General features: G+C 38.3%; 9 protein-coding genes across 9 annotated transcripts in view; 4 read left to right on the forward strand and 5 right to left on the reverse strand.

Moving 5' to 3' along the window:
* The window catches only part of CBG09258, a gene marked incomplete at both ends in the record, with an annotated part of 5,681 nt that extends 4,022 nt beyond the window's left edge, over positions 1-1,659 (reverse strand). The window contains 2 exons of the mRNA XM_045237767.1: positions 1,043-1,130; positions 1,527-1,659. Coding sequence (XP_045094095.1) covers positions 1,043-1,130; positions 1,527-1,659 — 221 coding nt within the window. The remainder of the gene's footprint in view (positions 1-1,042; positions 1,131-1,526) is intronic.
* A 1,529-nt stretch (positions 1,660-3,188) lies between these two features.
* Positions 3,189-4,583, reverse strand: Cbr-srh-10 (the record flags this gene model as incomplete). Its single annotated transcript, XM_045237768.1, has 4 exons — positions 3,189-3,394; positions 3,441-3,768; positions 3,814-4,168; positions 4,426-4,583. 4 exons carry the CDS (start codon positions 4,581-4,583, stop codon positions 3,189-3,191), a joined length of 1,047 nt encoding a protein of 348 aa, XP_045094096.1.
* An 889-nt stretch (positions 4,584-5,472) lies between these two features.
* Positions 5,473-7,079, forward strand: CBG09256 (the record flags this gene model as incomplete). The annotated part of the gene is made up of 7 exons (XM_002636766.2): positions 5,473-5,550; positions 5,604-5,985; positions 6,032-6,276; positions 6,322-6,392; positions 6,441-6,676; positions 6,721-6,954; positions 7,003-7,079. The coding sequence occupies 7 exons, from the start codon at positions 5,473-5,475 to the stop codon at positions 7,077-7,079; spliced, it is 1,323 nt and encodes a 440-aa protein (XP_002636812.2).
* A 1,364-nt stretch (positions 7,080-8,443) lies between these two features.
* On the forward strand, positions 8,444-9,379 carry CBG09255 (the record flags this gene model as incomplete). Its single annotated transcript, XM_002636765.1, has 3 exons — positions 8,444-8,544; positions 8,843-9,181; positions 9,226-9,379. 3 exons carry the CDS (start codon positions 8,444-8,446, stop codon positions 9,377-9,379), a joined length of 594 nt encoding a protein of 197 aa, XP_002636811.1.
* Positions 9,380-9,441: 62 nt separating this feature from the next.
* Positions 9,442-9,531, reverse strand: CBG27128 (the record flags this gene model as incomplete). Its single annotated transcript, XM_045237769.1, has 1 exon — positions 9,442-9,531. One exon carries the CDS (start codon positions 9,529-9,531, stop codon positions 9,442-9,444), a length of 90 nt encoding a protein of 29 aa, XP_045098945.1.
* Positions 9,532-9,919: 388 nt separating this feature from the next.
* Positions 9,920-11,827, forward strand: Cbr-mut-14 (the record flags this gene model as incomplete). The annotated part of the gene is made up of 5 exons (XM_002636764.1): positions 9,920-10,064; positions 10,111-10,638; positions 10,685-11,187; positions 11,240-11,407; positions 11,588-11,827. The coding sequence occupies 5 exons, from the start codon at positions 9,920-9,922 to the stop codon at positions 11,825-11,827; spliced, it is 1,584 nt and encodes a 527-aa protein (XP_002636810.1).
* A 235-nt stretch (positions 11,828-12,062) lies between these two features.
* Positions 12,063-13,359, reverse strand: Cbr-crt-1 (the record flags this gene model as incomplete). Its single annotated transcript, XM_002636763.1, has 3 exons — positions 12,063-12,308; positions 12,364-12,987; positions 13,039-13,359. The coding sequence occupies 3 exons, from the start codon at positions 13,357-13,359 to the stop codon at positions 12,063-12,065; spliced, it is 1,191 nt and encodes a 396-aa protein (XP_002636809.1).
* A 1,061-nt stretch (positions 13,360-14,420) lies between these two features.
* CBG27129 lies at positions 14,421-15,255 on the reverse strand (the record flags this gene model as incomplete). The annotated part of the gene is made up of 5 exons (XM_045237770.1): positions 14,421-14,480; positions 14,524-14,629; positions 14,780-14,953; positions 14,998-15,137; positions 15,193-15,255. 5 exons carry the CDS (start codon positions 15,253-15,255, stop codon positions 14,421-14,423), a joined length of 543 nt encoding a protein of 180 aa, XP_045098946.1.
* Positions 15,256-17,527: 2,272 nt separating this feature from the next.
* Cbr-atf-8 lies at positions 17,528-18,499 on the forward strand (the record flags this gene model as incomplete). Its single annotated transcript, XM_002636762.2, has 5 exons — positions 17,528-17,689; positions 17,771-17,836; positions 17,886-17,993; positions 18,048-18,269; positions 18,320-18,499. The coding sequence occupies 5 exons, from the start codon at positions 17,528-17,530 to the stop codon at positions 18,497-18,499; spliced, it is 738 nt and encodes a 245-aa protein (XP_002636808.2).
* Positions 18,500-18,642: the final 143 nt, after the last annotated feature.

Consider the following 18,642-nt stretch of genomic DNA (forward strand, 5'->3'; position numbering starts at 1 on the left):
TTTTTTTTCTCTGACAAGGATAATACCGTAAACACTTTAACAGAACGCCTCTTTTAACCTTCAACTTTGAGCCGATTCATCTTCGTTTCTGTAAAAGATATCAAAAAGTGGTCAACTGACAAAATATATTTGATATTATAATGAAAATTTAGTTAGTTGACTACTTTTTGATATCGGTTACAGAAACCGAGTATCGGCTCAGAATGTTTCATATGGAGAATCCTCCCAAACTTTGAAACTAATTTCAATCCTGATTTCATCATTTGCCCTTCACTGGAACCCAAAATTTGTTCCGGATTCCCTCATTATCTTGACATCTCATTCGACACAAAATTAAAACTGTTTCCATGGCTGGCTACGTGAGATGCTTTAGATCTAGAAGATACAAAATCTAACGGTTTTTATTGCGTTTTCGCGAAATGTAGGACTAGAGACATTTCGGGTTGGATGACTTAATTTTGTTTTCAGTTGACTGAAATTTTACTTTGAATCTTCAAGCTTTTATTCTGTAGATATCAAAAGATGAGGAATTTCATTCTTTTTCCAAAGATCATTCTATTTCTTTCCAGTTCTAAGATCCCAGAACATCTAGGAGAAAATCCCTCATATACATCATCAGTTTTTAGACACCTTCAGTCTCGCTTCTTTCATATAAATCTCTCTACCCCCCGCGTTTCTCTCATAAGGATTCGATAATCGAAACGCAACAAAAACAAAAGTTGCATCGGTTTCCTGTTCCCTTCTCATCTTTATCCCTAGATCAGTCCTATCCTAAGAATCCATGCTTTTCTCATTCATCAACCAACCAACAAGTTTGCTTTTGGCATTTCTTGTAATGAAAAATACATGAACATAAAAGGGACAAAAGATTAGACTGCGGGAGAAAATGTGGCTAGACCTTACAGTCGGGCGGTTTTTATCGTTAGAGGAGGAGGGTTTCAAAGCTGTGGGTGAGAGAGGAAAAAAGAGAAATTGAAATGGTGGACATGATATGTGTGTTCTGATCTTTTGGATTCTTGGGATTACTGTAGAAAAAACTCACTTTCGATTTTTGAGATACTTTACAATATCCGGCTCGTAGGGATCTAGTATGGGCCATACGCATTCGTTATAGAGGATGGGGTGAACGTCTGAAATTGGGGGAATATGAATTTCCAGCTGAATGATAATACAAAATCAAAAGTGAATACTTTGTTAACTAATGATTAAAAATGTAGAAAAAATACTGTAAACACTCAAATCGAAGGCCACCCATACTGTCGAATTTGAGCCCATATATCTCGGTTTCAGTAAAAGATATCAGAAAGTCGTCAACTGACAAAGTATTGATCATGTTATGATAATCATGTTGTCAGTTGACAACATTTTGATACCTTTCACAGCAACCGAGATTTATAAGCTCAAAGTTAACGGATTTCATGAGCTTCTATTAGAGCAATTACGGTAAGTATTCGTTTTAGTGAACGTACAGTTTGAAAGATTGAAAGACTAAAATTTCAAAAAAAATGTGGGAAAATCTGACTTACTGTAATTCGGAAGTATAATTTCTCCTCGATCAATTCCATCCAATGTTTGCACGTATGACCATTCTTTATTGTGCTGCCAATAATATACAGACGCTCCAAGAACCGAAGCAAGCAGAAGTAATGCTTGGATCATTCTGCTGAAAACTGAGGCAAATTTTAAAAGTGTTTGAGATGACAAATGAAGTGAAGAACGAATGAAATTTTTGTGTTATAAACGGGTGCGTTCAAACTGGCAGTAGATTAGAATCGGATCTATTCTGAACTCGACGAAAAAAACTGCCAAAGAGTGGGATACGAAAAAAACGGTGAGGATTCGGAAAGGATGAAACTAAAAAGAGGTGAAAGAAGAGGAGACAGAGAAGAATAATGGGCGGGCTTTATCAAAAGGCCAGGAAAAATGAGAAGAAACCGAAAAGAGACGGAATGGAAAGTGCAGGGAGAATGAAGAAATGGATAGAAGCTAAGGAAGATGAAGCAACGCAGAAGACACGACAGGAATCGCGTTTTATGCTAAGAAGATGAAGCGGAGAGGGATACGAGACGACGTGTTATTGTATTGGAAAAAAGACAGATACGTTCGTGTCAGGCTTTCTTTCTTTTGTATTCCGATTCGAGTTTCCAGAAGATTTTGAAGATTTTGGTTGTGAGATTGTGAGTTGAAACTGCGTACGTGTTGAAGATTCTTCCTTGAAGAAAAAAATGAACATTGAAACGAAACTTTCGAATTTGCCAATTTCATGCTTCGAATCTTTTTTTTTGAACCGTTCTTGTTTCTCTTAAAATACACTCCCTCTTTTTCTATTTCTGAAGTCAAAGTTCTCAAAAGACCTATTTCCGACAATTTAATTATCTTTTGACCTGGGGGACAAAATTATGAATAATCCAATTGGGAAACTTTTGATCTTGATGAAGTTTGTTGAATGTATCATGTCTGGAGTCCGATTGTTCTCACGAATCGGAAAACCAGTTGAAATTGCTACCAGCAGTTCATTTTAATGTTCAAATAGACTCATTTCAAGGAAAAAATTGCAAGGTGGTTCCCCGGACAGATAAAAGATAAGCAGTTACGCGGACTGTTAAAAACGGGTATATCTTTCGACATATGTATCTTGGAAGCACGAAAAGTGGTACAAATATAATTTTACGTTTGATTCAAAGCTACTGAAGTTTCCAAAACGATTCCTCAAATTAGGTATTGTAATGAATGTCCAACAATGAACGATGTAATTTTTCTTGCACGCCGTGGTGATTTTCGTGTGATGAAGCAACTTTGAAGAGCCTCAGCTCAATAATTCAAAACTTTATCAGTTTACTGATAAATTGTTTTAATTTTGGAAGAGTCTGGGTAATTATGTGCCACTCTGTATAATGAGATTCGAGTTTTACAAAATTATGAAAGTAATGTATCTTTAGAAAATGTTCCAATAGAATCAAAGAGAGTAAAAATTGCCATAAAAGCGGTCAAGGTTCACTTTTCCCGGAAATTCTTGAATATAAAATGCTTCCTCCGATGGTAAACATTCCCAAATATAGAACTGTGTATATTTTTTGCTCTCATTCAAAATTCCCCGACAAAAAATGAGGCCTTTTCGAGATTAACACCATTCCATGTAACCACCAAACTACTAATTATTAGAATTCGAAGAAACAAAACATTTTTATTCAATTCCTGTTTTGAACGCTATCATTAGGTCTTGTCAAACTACTCGACACCAAAGACACATCACCAACAGATATGGTTCTTGGGAAAAAAAGAGATTGGGCTTTCGATTTGGCGATTTGAAACAGTGGTCGATTGAACAGAATCATAGCGAGTGTACTCATGGCTCCATGGAGAGATGCCAACACGATTGCTACGTATCCAACTTCTGAAATAAAACAGTTTACTTATGACCTAGTTTTCCTACAACTAACCATTACCATCGAAGTGAAATAAAATGGAAACAATATAGATGAATAAAGGGAACCCCATCATTATTCCATGAACACCGATTTGACAGAAAAGACTGACTAGAAATGCTCGATGCATTGATATTGTTCTCAATGAAGATCGAGACTCTCGTACCATTTCATCAAGGGCTAAAAACGAAACGATACCCATGGTGGCACATAAAAAGGTCCCGACAATCGTGGAAATAAGAACGAAAACATTGAAAAGATGGATAGGTTTTATTCCGGCATTTGATGTTTTTGGAAGTGTTATAGCCGAGGTGCAGAGAAGTTCAGGAAACTCATTTATGATCTGAAAATAGAAAAATGATTATAAATGCAAAATTTTTAGAACAACCTCCAGTTTCAATTTGTACTTGGTTTGTTCGAAAATTCCTGTTATGCAAAGACCCAAAAAACAAAATGTGCATCCTGAAAAAACGACAAGAGTCCGACGACTCCCTTTAACAATAGCCGTTGACTGTTTGACCCAACGGGAACAGACATTGCTTTGGTATATCAGTTTGAATCGAAAATATAGAAGTTCTAGAATTGACCAACCAGTAGAAGCAATGAAGAAATAAAAGATAATGAATGATATGAAACCATTAATGTATGACAGGAAGAAGGCTCCAGACATTCGAATAGTGGGATACGGTAGATAGAGAATAGGTTTCATTACAACAGACAAATGAAGTTCAAATAGGAAGTTGCTGAAATCGAAGCTGGTTTTTGAGAATGAATAAAACCTGTAATAGAACGGTCCCCTAACTTTTAACTTTGAGCCATTTTTTCTCAGTTCCTACCAAGGATAAGAGAAGGGGATCAACTGATAAATTGTTTATCATATTATCAGAAGTGTTTATTAAATTGACACATTGCATATCTTGCGTAGGAGCCAAGAAAAATTAGCTCAAACTTGACCCTGTGCCTTTCTATTACAGGTTTCATGTTAATTTATGAGTCTTACCTCACAACATGAGTAGCAAGATATTTTTTATAAACTTTAAAATTCGGAGATTTTTCCGCATACAAAGTATAAAAGGCCATGACATAAATAGGAAATGCTACCAAATGAGCACCGGTCAAACTCATATTATATCCAATAGGAGCTGGTTTCTTACACATCTCTCTATTATCATAAATTAGATTGATCCACTCATCAAAAGATCGAGTCAAAATTGACTGCTCGGGCAAAAAACTCATTTCCGAAATTACAAACGTTTCCTAATAAGCCACAATAGAGATCAGTAAAAGTACATGAATGTTTCGCTCCACACTCCAATTAAATTATAAGGTTTTGCTTTTCAGGAAATCAAATTTTCCGATTTGGCACGCATAATTGAAAAGCTTCTTATGAAAAAAAAAAGAAGTCAGAAAACTCAAAGATTGAAGAGTCAAACAAGTTTGCAGCTCTTAGAAAATAGGCGGGTCTTTAAAAAATTCATACTAGATTCTAATCTATAATAGGGAGGGTTTTGCAGAGACTTGTATACCATAAACACTTATGATAATGAATAATTAAGAATCCCAGAGTCCTCTTTGACTTTTATACTTTGATAATTTTAAAAGTCATGTTTATCAAAATTTTCATTCTGCAGAAATTCGGTCCGTCGCCAGTCTGTGCCCTTCGACTGTCATTAAGCAGTCGTTACACAATCTATTTTTTAAAGTGGTCCGATGTGCGAAAAAACATTGTTTTCTGCCAAAACTATTTCTAATCAAAACTTTGAAGTCGGTTTTCCACATTGTTCCGATTGTCCGTCAACAGTCCGTCGATAGCCCGTCGGTCGTTCTTCGGCTGCCAACTAGCAGTCATTCGCCAGTTTGCTACTCTTCAGCAGTCATTTAGCAGTTTTTCAAAAGTGTCCCTTTGGCTGTGTACATAGTTATCAAATTTTTTACAAGCGTTAATCGCTTAAAGCAACGTGAGGCTATTTCGCTGAACTGAAAAAAATCCTGAATGCTAATGAAAACCAGATGCCACTCATCAGTTCTATCCAATACACAGTGAATTATGTTTCCAGTGCTTCAGTTGCTCATATTTGCTCTTTTTCTCAGCGGATCTATGTCAATAACCTGTCAAAAAGATAAAGTGCGTTGTCTTATTTTAATCTGAAATTATCTACCGTAATCCTGAAAATTAAGGATTGTATCACCACATTCAAATTGACCGAAAAAACATGTTCTCTATCCGACCCATCGTACGAATCCGTCAATTCTAACAACTCGAAAAAATACAATAATATTTTCGAACACATTGAATTCGAAAACTTTGAAACTCCCCAATGTTATGTGTCCTTAAAAGATGTCAATGGAAAATCAAAGTCTGGAACACTGTACATCACATGTTACTGTATCAAAAAGTATTTTTCTGGATGCCTCAATACTGCAACAATGGCTGAATCCATATACCAATGGCGTCGCGATCCAACAAGTAAAGTGGATGACCAAATCAAAGATTCCGAGTATTTGAACAAAGTGGATTGTATTTTGAAGGGATTTGAAAATATTCCATTCGCAGTTCCTAGTGAGTTTTGTGTCTCGCGATTTGAGAATCTTTGTTTTATTTTTAGGTCGGCGTCCTAAGGAATTCTCTTTGAGAATCAACTGCACCGATTTCAGAATTGAACAGTTGTCAAGTTCATCGCAAAAAACCAGGAAAAAATCATTACACCAACTTCCAAAAAATACTAGGTTGGCCATCGATGTGGAATGTCCGATCCAAGATAAACTGAATATAAAAATGTATTGCTCAGAAGATTACTGTTATCATGATAGTATAGACAAAGACAATAGCATATTGATTATGAGAACTTATGTAAGCTCGTCTACAGTAATTATTTATTCTCTTATTTTCTTTCAGAATCTCTTCTACAAATCTGCTGGGAACCAGAAATTTGTTCGAAACAGCTGTTCGATTAGAAGTCCACATAAGTTTGAATTTCATAATCCGCGTTTGTGAATCTAATACCAATATTACAGAGTAAGTCAATGCGTTCTATCCGGGTTCAGAAAGCTTGCTGATCGCTTGTCCTACGGAAACGGGACCAAGATGGAAACACCAACTATAAGACAAGTCGGAGCTACACGACAAAAGTTAAAAGCAAATCAAAATGATCATTTGCCCACTTCCAACAATCACATCTTCTCTTGGTTCTTTATGGCTTTGTATCTAATTCCTTTCTTGTTCACATGCTTCTTTTCTATATGCAGTTGCAGTAAGTTTTTCAGACCGCTGTATTTTTCTCAACTCTTTTTTCAGAACATGAAATCCGAAATGAAATCGGTGTGACTACGAATCCAACCCTGAAAGATATCGAGCAAACTTTACTGATGGAGATGCGCAAGAATGAGGAGTCAAATGTGTCATTGAAAAAAACAAGTAAACCAAAGAGTGAGATTATTGATGCCGCAGTCACGACGACGACGTCCCAAATGGGGAATATCACCGACTTGGCATCTGAAGGACCAACCGGACCACAAGGAGGATCGATAAGTCAGTGTCCCTGGTTTTGCTAAATTGATTAGCAATTTTATATTTCAGAAAGTGTGAAAAAGGATTCAACAGCATTGAAAAGTGTGGAGGATCCAAAAGAGTCAACCGGCGATGCTGCAATTTAAACTTCTTTTTTATGTTGAGCTTCATAATCTACAAATAAAATTGATTCCCGTACTTCTACTTCTTCAAATGAATACTTCTATAGTTCCACATTACCGTTGAATTACTTAATTCGGATTTTAGGTTAATGTTTTCTTGAATGATCTGTGTTTTATATCAGACTGCGCTATGTTCCGGAAAATCCGAAAACCTTTTTCAAAGATTTCTATTTTTAGTGGAGTGAGCATCTTTAGATGAACTTTGAGTTTACGAATCTGTTTCAAAACATGTATTAGCCGCTTCAAGAATTTTTGGTCCAGCGAAAACAGCTAAAGTTTTTTGGGCAAATACTCATTAGCTTGATGATCTTGTGCTAAATGCTCACTTGCTAAATATGTTCATAAGCTAAACTCGCTCATTTGCTAAAATAGTCTCACTTCACGGTGAGTTTTTCACTACCACTGCTTCAACTTTGGAATTTTTTTTCTCGAATTCTAGTCCATAACTTTTTTTTCTGTTCCATAAATTTTTAGTAAATTTTATGAAGAATATATAGTAAAAAAATGAATCAGATTTTTTTTGTCCGTTGTACTTTTAAACGTCGCAGACTGTTTTCCTTCGGTAGTGAAAAACTCACCGTGTCACTTGCTAAATTTCCTTTGCCAAATTTTGATCATTTGCTAAAAATGAAAAAGTGGAAATTTTACTGTTATTTGGGAATTTCAGTACTTTTTACTGAACTTTTTTCAGAATATTCCTGTTTTTGTTTTGTATTTAAGGCTTAGGCTAAAACGCCTGTTTTCCAGTAAGGAGATTCAGCCTAAGCCTGCAATTTGAACAAGTACTCTATTTAGCAAATGATCAAAATTTAGAAAATGAAATTTAGCAAGTGAGACTATTTTAGCAAATGAGCGAGTTTAGCTTATAAGCATATTTAGCAAGTGAGCATTTAGCAAAAGATCATCAAGCTAATGAGTATTTGCCAGTTTTTTGTACCTTCGATACTGTATCTCGACAGTTTTTTTTTTATTTTTGCTTCTTTTTGGTTGTTTTAACTTTATAAGGAAGCTTATTTCATCGGTTTCCAGTTTTAGTTTCATTTTAGACGGTTTCTTCCTCTCCGGCCGAGAAACCCTTCCGATTTCTCTGACCAGAAAAAGAGAAATTTCAAATTTTTAAAAAGTGTGCAAACACTGTGACGCAAAAGTGCACTATCCACAGTTAGGGGGAATAAAATATTTTTTTTTCGTGTTGAAAATTTATGAAAAACTATGCCGCAGTGATGCCTCCTCATCCATGTTCCATTCTGTTTTATCGATAAATCCTAGACTATTTCACCCTCATCCGATTTCATAAATTGTCTTCTTACAGGTGGAGTCATCATAAAATGCCAGTAGATTCTAAAAAGCTGGTCAAAAAAGCTAGTCAGCTGATGAAGCCAGTTGAGAAACTGGATTGTGAGACTCCACGAAGCACCACCACTGATGGGTAAGTTTTAACCTTATCAATATGTCTTTCGGGTAGTTTCAATAAAAATTCTTTGCGAGCTCTTTTCCGACTGGCAACTTCAAAACTTCGTCGTTGTCTTCGAGACCCCGGAAATTCTTCTCATGACCGCATCCGAATGTGCTAAAAAACCATGCGGCAAAACCGTGCCAGGGTTGCAATTTAGGCTCCGCCCCCGACTCCGCCCACTTTTCTCCGGAGTTTTTTTTCCCCGGAATTTCCGGGGTCTCGTTGTCTTCAACGCCGTGTTTCTTGTCCTCCAGAAATTTCTAATTTTCAGTGAGACAATTACATTCGAATACATGTGGGCAACCCATCTAAGCGACGAAGATTTCGAATGGGTGTATGCTTTGTTCAAAGCAAATATGCTAGACATGTATCAGAAGTCACAATGGGGATATGATGAAAATTCGAAGCGAAACGAACTACGCGCAACGACGTCTCGGTTCATCATCGCTATCAATTCAAAAGGTGAAAAAATCGGCTACACAACCTACCGATTCGTGGTCGATCACAATATTCCTGTGGCATATTGCTGGGAGCTCCAAATTCTCCCCGCTTATCAAAACAAGGGAATCGGAAGTATGATGCTCGATACTCTGGAGCGATTATCTGCTAGGTAAATAGATCTAGAATAACCTCATGCAATAAAGTTGTATTCAGAACGAACATGGCCAAAGTGATGGCTACAGTGTTTCTCTACAACGCGCCATCGCTCGGTTTTTTCCACAAACACGGATACGTGAGCGATGTGACATGCCCTTCTGATGACTCTGGACTGGACTACGCGATTCTTTCGAAAGAAACTCCTTCCTGAATTTCTCGATATTTTAATGTGCCATCACTGATTTATGTAAAACTATTACAAGTATTTCTCTGTCATTCGTGTTTTTGATTCATATTTGTAATGGTTGATAATACTATGAAATTTGATTCCTCTTTCTTTTTCTTGAGCTTAAACAAAATCATTTGTTGATTTATATCCAAAAATTGATATCTTGCTTGTGATTCGAAATTTTCTTCTGAATCGGTTCCTCAGAGACAACCCCCTCCTCGTAATCGGTGGAGTCTTAAGAATTCTCCCAGCCCGGCCCGCCTTCAACAGTTTTCCAACTGAAAATTGAGAGTCTTTTTTAAATATAAGGGGAAAATATTTAATTATAAGGGGAGAATTAAAAAAGGATATCCTTTCAAACATGGAGGAAAACTACAAAGCCAGAGTTTTCTTTTTCGAATTTTCGAAAAAAGTTTCAAAAAGTCAGCTTCTATGCAAACAACGGGTCGGCCAGGCGGGTCACACCAATTTCGACGGACCGGGCCGGGCGATTCTGCAAGTATGATTTTTCCGGTTTTACAGATGCCAACTCCTTGGAATAAGCCAGAAAGCGATGAAGAAAGTCCCTCAGCAATCGCAGAGCCGATTTACGAAGGCAATGTGGCGCCTCTTCAGTTTGATCGAATTTTGAACTTCTCCGAAATCGATCAAAAGTCTTATGCGAGAAGTAATTAACTTCTTGGATAATGGAAAACTTAACAAAATTCTTTCAGACGTCAGAGACCGTCATAGGGATCGGGATGTAGTCGCCTCATCGAAAGTCGATTCCACGGATATCGATGTTTTCTGTGAGGAAAACGTAAACGTATACAATCATGATACGACTGACCAACCAAGCGATTACGACATTGAGAAAGAGCTTAGAAAAAGTTTGATCGATGAACGATTGCTCAACAACCTGCAAAAGGTGAAAGTGGAACGGCTGAACGCCGTTCAGCGTAAGTCAATCAGAACGGTTCGAGATGGAGTTGGTCTTATGGTAGAAGCACCGACAGGAATCGGAAAAACGTATGCTTTTCTAATTCCTGCTATAGAAAGAGCTATGGATGAGCGAAGAAAATGCAAAACAGTCGCAACGAAACCATCGCCTTTCGTATTGATCATGGCAAACACGGGAACTCTTGTCAAACAATTATTTGGACGATGCGAACTGATTCTTGGGCTGAAATGCATGGATGGAGTGAATCCGATTCATGATATCAAAGTTGACATGCTTGTCGCGGAACACCGATTTACCGCAGGTTTTCTCCACAAACACTTAAGAAATCTAATTTGAGATCCTTTCAGATTCATGTGATATTGTGTTTTGTACCATGGGAAAATTGAAGGCCACAGTCGAATCTGGAGACGTTCTTTTGGATAATCTCAAAATGATGATTCTCGACGAAGCAGATAAAATGATCGATACAGCTGCGTTTGGAATGGACGTCGAGTGGATTCTGGATCAAATGAAGGAAGAAGTTGTCCGAGAACTTCAGTCATGCTTCTTCTCGGCAACATTTCAGCGCGACAGGGACGCAGCGATCACACTTACGCCATTACAAATGAAAATGTTCGGAGGTAAACCATGGAAACTGGTACATTGCCCTGCAATGCCGGGATATATCACACAACATGTCATCAGACTAGACAGGCCTGGAAGAGATTTAACCTCACATACTTGGATTAAGAAAATGAATATTATCAGAGGATTGATCAACGAAGATCTGAAGACAACTGATTGTAAAAAAGAAGGACCGTATAAAGAGACGATTGCGATTTTTTGTGAGACTATTCAGAGAGTTGCACAGGTGGATGGACTTATTTTTAAATCTGTAAATAACATTCCCTAATTTTTTACAGGTCGCGATGGCTCTTCGTCTTTTGGGATACAATTTCCGTCCTCTCTGTCGAACGATCACCAAAAGTCAACAAGAAGTTACGATCAATGACTTGGAATTCAAACGTATTCATGGGATTGTGTGTACAAACATTATGTCTCGAGGAATCGATGTGTCTTCGATAAAGCATGTGAGCATTTTACGGCATCGCGAAAATTCTGGAGCCCGGAATTTACGCATTTTTGTCCATTTTGACCTTCACAGGCCAACCTACTCCAGCCGGGTGCAAATCAGGGGTTCTGCAAATATTTAAAAATCAATATTCTTGCAATTTTGAAAGTACTTGAAAGATAAATCTGCCCTGCTTCAGACCATCATCATGGAGATGTCCTCTGATTTCGACACCTACAAACACCGAATCGGGCGTGTTGGGCGAGATGGATTCGGAGGAAAAGCTACAGTTTTGATTGACCATGATACACTCATGAACCCACGTTCTGCTCAGATTGTCGATGCTTTATACGTTTTTATGGACCAATGCCAGCAACCTGCACCACAATGGCTCAAAGAATGGTTCGAACGACGGCACGCTGATGAGCAATACTATTGATATCTCTTCCTACTCGTACGATTGCTTATGACATAAACGTTTAAAATATTTATCAATTTTTATTAATTAAAAAAACAAGCGAGCAATAAGCCAGAGCGGATGCTCAATAAATAAATAAAACAATCATTTAACCCGAGAGAATAGGAGAGACTTGAATGTGCGGGGAGTGGGATTGTGATGGTGGGCGGTGTTGGTATGGAACACGAAGCGAGTAGAGTTGATACGAACGAGGCGTTTAGAGCTCGTCATGTCCTTCCTCCTCTTCCTTCTCCTCCTCCTCATCATCGTCCTTCTTGGCTTCCTTCTCCTCCTCAGCCTTCTTACGAGCCTCTTCTTCGACCTTACGGGCTTCCTCGTCGGCCTTCTCCTTCTTTTCCTTCTCAACGGTCTTCAACTTGTCGAAGGTTTCGGCGGCATGAGCCTCAGCCTCTTCGACAGAGTCGGTGATGAGAACGTTATCGAAGATGGTTCCAGACTTCACCTGAAATTACACGAATGAAATCAACTATTTTAAATAATGACTGTATTATTCTTACCTGCCACAAATCGAATCCAATGGCTCCCCAGTTTTCGTAGAGGTAGAGTTCATCATCAGGAGTGTACTCTGGGTTCTCAATTTCTGGGTGGATCCACTTGCCCTTGTAAGCTGGGTTCTTGATCTGCTTTGGCTTCCACTCTCCCTTGTATTCTGGGTTGTCGATCATTGGTGGCTCCCATTCTCCGTCCATCTCGTCATCCCAGTCTTCTGGCTTCTTGGCATCTGGATCTGGGATGTGCTCTGGCTTCTCCCAGTCCTCTGGCTTGACGTCCTCGGCATCATCGATGTACTCACGCTCGTCCCAGTCCTCTGGTTTCTTTGCGTCTGGATCCTTGATCTTCTTAGCTGGAAGAAGGTCCCAGTCCTCCTCGAGGCTTCCGGTTTGGGCGCTCTCTCCGTCGATCTTAACTTCATAGGTGTTATCGGCGTTGAGGATGAGAGTGTAGAGGTGGGTGAGTTCGTCGCTCTTGCAGGTGATTTCCTTCTTGATGAGCTTGTTTTCTCCCTTGTAGTTGAGGATGACGTGGACACGGCGAGTTGGTCCGCAGATATCTGGACCGAACATGACATTGTATGGAGTCTCTCCGTGGAAGTCAGCCAAATCGGCATCTCCTCTCATGACCTGAAAGAAGTAAATGTATTGATTCTATATTTTCTACGAAGTTCAATCTACCTTAACGTATCCACCTCCGCAATCGATTCCTTGCTCGTGCTTGACAGTATATTGGATGACGAGAGTTTTTCCTTTGTTGGAGAACTCCTTGTCAAACTTGGCGGCACGGGAGTAGAATTTGGCATCTTGGCTGGTTTGGATTCCTTGATCACGGGACTCAACATCGAAGAACTTTCCAGCGGAGAGCTTGAATGCTCCGAAGTCATCCTTGTGCTTAGATTGGACCCATCTCTTCTCCCAAGAAGCGTCATTGAATTCTTCTTTGAAGTAAACTTCAGCCGAAACAACGGCGACAATTGCTAGCAGGCAGAGTGATTTCATTTCGTTTCCGATAAAACGACACCAAGTTGAACCTAGAAAAAATTAGTAAGTTATTGAATTCAAATGAAATAGGCGACAATAGAAGAAAGTAACGAGCAAAGGGAACATTCAAAACTGAAACTATTTCAGAGAAAAAAGCTGAAAACGAGAACCGATGAGAGCACAACTGAAACTGATGGTGTGTTGAGCCCATCTGCAGACTTCATAGAGTAAGTCAACGTGTCTCTTGCGTGGCAGACACTGCTCAAGGTGCCTTGCGCCGATTGGCCCACGTCTGCTGCCGACCAATCAGCGCACGCCACAGCGGAGATGGGCGGTGCGTATTCGACGAGAGGCCACGTTGACTGCCGGCCTCGCACTGCGAGACGTGGACGAAAGAGCCCATGAGAAGAAGAGACGTAGGAGAGAGCAAGCGGGATAAAAACCGAATGACCTTGACAGTCGGCCAACTTACCGACAGAGGGATTTAGATAACATGAATTATGACTGTTTAGAAGAGCAGAAAAGACAACTCGCCATAATCAACTTGTAGATCTACTACCGATAAGCAGAGAGAGAGAGAGAGAGAGATCTTTCAAACACCGGAAACGCACATAATTGTTCAATAATTCAAACCCGTGCACAAAAACCGGTTTTCAGCAAGGAGTGAAACGAAGATCCCACCAAGAACTCTCAAAAAGCGGGCATTTTCGAGAAAAAAACTTTTTCGCGCCGTCAGCTGTCATTGCGTACTCTGCGGACTTTTCCCTTGTCGACCGTAGTAAGACCGCCTGGTTAGGGACGCTCGAAGGGTGACGAAATCGGGGACAGTGGGCGGAATGTACCGTGAAACTGCAAAATAAAAAAAAAAACAAAAATTGAAACATAGAATATGAACGAAGATAATTAGTACACCTTGACTAACAAGAGTACATATTTCATTAGCTGGACAGCACACATACTTCTTTGGGCTGGCACCAAGTATTACTTTGTAAACAATTCAAACCAAGAGGGTAAATAGAAAAAGGTTCATTTTCAAATATTTATTTGTTACTGGTCAAGGATAGCGGTCTAGTAAGGCATTACTGACGTACAAGATCGACGATTTTATCGCATTCGCAAATCACTCGAGCTCGGCTGACCTGAAAAAAATTGGAAATGAATTTTTCCCAAATAATTTTAAACCTCTGAACTCCACGATACCGCATTCCGAACGAACAGCCGAACACGATCACAAGTCGAAGTTAAGTAAGGGAAACGATAGACAACGGCGAAGTTTGATCCGTGTTGTCTGTAAAGATCTTTTGAACACTTTTTGAATTCGAAAATAGGAGTCCCAAAATCTTTTTTCAGAAGTTCTGTTAAATTTTTCTGTAATTCTCATAATCGTATTGCTGTATAAGTTTCTGAAATTCCTAGAGCTGAAAATCGAGCTACACACATTGGAGTTTTAGTGATTTCCGGACAAAATTCGTTTGTCGAGATCCCAGAATACTTTTGCAGTCTGCCTAGCTCATAATCCATATGTCTCATATTCCTCTCAACTGTTGCATTTCTCCAAGGAAATACGGTAATTATTATGATTTCTCCTCCAGCACAATTTCCAGTTTTGATTCTGAAGTATCATTCATTTTTTTAAATGGAGCATGAATCACAAACACATTATCTTTATGAACTGGTGGAGGTCGTGGAACCAAAGAAGCAAAAAGTGGAATCTGGGAAAGGATTGGAGAGAATTCATTGAACAATGGAAAATTTTGAATATTTGGGAACATTCGAACAGTGTGGCATCCATCCACCTAGAATTATGAAAACGAGCATTTGATTGAGACGAAAATCCAAAAAAGAACTCACATGGCCAACATAAACACCAAAAAATATGATTAATTCCACAACTAGAACGGAGGGAAACCGCATGGTCCTGCTCAAAGGAAGATTCAATGAAGAATAGTTTCACCATCATTTTTTGAATTGTTTGCTCGAAAATGTTCGAAGGAAAAGCTCCTGAAATAGAAAAATATATAAAGAAAGTTGGGCAAATATAGAAAAATGGCAGATTTTATAGATTATCGTACTAGTATTAACACTATTCATAACAAAAAATTCTGTCCGTTTATATTATACGAATTCTGGAAAAATTTTTATTTAAAAAAAGCCTGATCCTTCGAATCTACTTCAGTTAGAGGATTTCAAGAAAACCGAAGGTTTCAAGTCAGAGATTTCTGCAGACAGCTTCAAAACGCAACAACCAGAAGACGTGCTTGGCTATAAAGTTCGTCTGTAAGCAAATAGAAACATTTGTTTGATTTCTAGAATAAAAATTTTTTAAAGAACAATGAACAAATAAAAATAGTTTTTTCTTATTATGATCCGATTGCTAATGATTGCCTTCCATACTTTTTTTTCACAATTCTTTCCCCATTTGCTTACAGACGAAAGTTATTGCCAATTCTTAAATCTTCAGCCGCCGTTTGTACGCTTTTCGGCAACCTCGCCTTACTTGTGTAAACTGACTCTTCCATAACACCACTTGATCTTTATTTACTGGCTCCCCTTGATTGATATTATCACTAAAGTTTGAACGAAAATTTTTTTGTAATTTTTGGAGAGAATTCTAACAGTTGATTGTTTTTAGATTTTTTTATACAACGGAAATGATTTGAGTCAGAACATTGTCTCATAAGCATTGAAACATTGAATGTTATGTATTGTTTCTTCCGAATTCGTGACTAATAAAAGTCACATAACATATGATACGTACGAGAAGTTTCACAACCAAAAACTCGTTTATTTCTTGATTTCGCTAATTGAACATCATATGTCCTTTTTCGGGAATTAAGTGAGGAACAGCACATGATTGGAAGAAGCATGAGTAGCAAGGTTGTGCGGAACGGAATCCGGAATTACGGAAAAATTAAGGATCTTTGGAATAAAATTTAACCATCCTGTTTTGAGAGGAAAATCTTTGATTTTTATATTTTTATGTTCTGTTTCTATCGAACTGCATGGATCAACAAAAATCTATAGATGAAGATAATCCCAAAAATTCAGCATTTTCCGGGATTCCGATTTTTGAAAATTCTGAGAGTCTGAAATTCCAAACTTTCGAAATTCTGAAAACCTGAAAATCAGAAACTCAGAAATTCTGAGATTCTGAGATTATGAGATTCTGAAATTTTGAAAGTCGAAAAATTTTAAAAATTAGAAATCCTTAAATTCTGAAAAACGAAAATTCTGAGATTCTGAGATTCTGAAATTCTGAAATTCTGAAATTCCGAAATTCTGAAATTCTGAAATTCTGAATTCTGAAATTCCGAAATTCTGAAATTCTGAAATTCTGAAATTTTGAAATTCTGAAGTTCTGAAATTCTGAAATTCTGAGATTCTTAGATTCAGAAACCGAAAGTGCAAACTTTTGAAAATCTGTAAATCTGGAACACTAAAATTGGGATTAGCAAATTCTGAAAATCCATAAACTTGTAGTCTACGACTGTTTTGTACGAATCCATTTAAAATGAACGTTTCATACATTATGTTTTAGTTTACTACATATTTTCAGAAAATGTGAAGCTTATCGAAAAAATGTCCATTTTTTTGATTCTACAGAAATAATCATAAGATGTAAAAACGGTGTATTTTTTGTCCGAAATCATACTATGTCACTTATTAGTTTCTATCTTCTATTAATACACTAACAGGTCATTACCGTAGTCTACAGTATCCTCTTTCCAAGCATCCATCATTTTCCTAGTGCAATTTGCCTAATCCCGAGTTCATAGTTCACAAGAACTTTCTAGAAAATTTCCCCTTCATCATCATCATCCGCATCTCTTGAACAATTAGCTGGTGTTGGTCATTCTCTATCGGTCATTCAGTCAGAAATCCGACCGCTTCCTTTTCACGCAACTTTCACTCGTTCCGACCCGTACCAACACAACATTGCATAATGCGTACGCACTGGGACGGATCGTCGGATCGCCCACCCATTCTATCTCTTCGGACCGTCTGACGACCGATGACCCCTTTTGCGGGAGGGTGCGCAACGGGAAGCAGTGAAATCAAGAGAATTAGGTCAGTGAGAGGACGACTTTCGTTTTCGAATTTCATACTTTCTCTCTTCCCACACACACTTATACACCGGACTTTCTCTCTATTCAGGAAGGCAACAAAGTGTGATCTGAAACTACTCATGGCTTCATGCCACGAGCCATCTGCATTCAAGAGTCTCTGTGCTCATTCTTCAACTCTAACAACTTCATTTGATGTGTCACCATATGCCTCAGCTTTTCATCTTCCAATTCATCCAGCTCTCCTATCTAACTCTCATCTCTTACATTTAAACACTTATACTGTAAGTTATCTTTTCCGTTGAATGGCTGGAAATTTAAAGTTAATTTTTATTTTGGCTCCAGTTTCATGCGACTTTTTTCAGCCAACATCTTATGATCCTACGGAACGACTATTTGAACAAAACAACAACAACAGTGAGAAAGCTGAGGTACTGTAGAAATACTTTCTTCACACTTTTAATATTTTAATATTTACAGTCTTGTTCATCAAGAGGCAGTAGTCATGATTCCTCATCCCCTACATCCACTGGTGGAAGTAGTAGTCGAGATAACGTTATCGTGAGGAATGAATCAAAACGGAAGAAGGTAAAATACTCATCATTATCTTCTGTTTTTAAAATCAAAAACCGAAAGTTTCAGGATCAAGTAAAAGACGAAGCATACTGGGAGCGCCGTCGAAAGAACAATGACGCAGCAAAAAGAAGTCGTGATCAACGAAGAATCAAAGAAGACGAAATGGCGTGTAGGGCAGCGAACCTGGAACATGAGAACATGTTGCTTCGTGTGGAACTCGATCAGCTACGGGCTGAAACTGATAAGCTCAGGACGTTAATCCTCACTACACCATCTACATCTATCACTGTTCGTTAAAACATGGTCTGCAAGATTCTGAATGAATTTTATATTTACAGATTCCAATCCCTCTCCCCCCAGTTGCCCCAGCAGCATCTCTTCTAACAGCACAGCCTCCATCATCAGTGATAACAACTAGTCAAATCTTTGCTCCTCTCCCACTCAAAATTCCAACCACTCCTCCACCTACATCTCTTCTTCGAAGCACTGTACTTGTTAGCAACTCTTTGAAAACATGATTGTGTCTTTGAAAAACTGTTTTTTTTCTGATTTTTCAACCTTATTTGTAATTATTGATTAGATGAGCCAGTACTCCCAAAAATCGTGAAAGATATCTGTGATCCAATGAATTAGCCGATGCAAAGATGTAATAAATGTCAAG

This window comes from Caenorhabditis briggsae (assembly GCF_000004555.2).
Source record: "Caenorhabditis briggsae complete genome, chrV, whole genome shotgun sequence".
In the NCBI taxonomy this organism is placed as follows: domain Eukaryota; kingdom Metazoa; phylum Nematoda; class Chromadorea; order Rhabditida; family Rhabditidae; genus Caenorhabditis; species Caenorhabditis briggsae.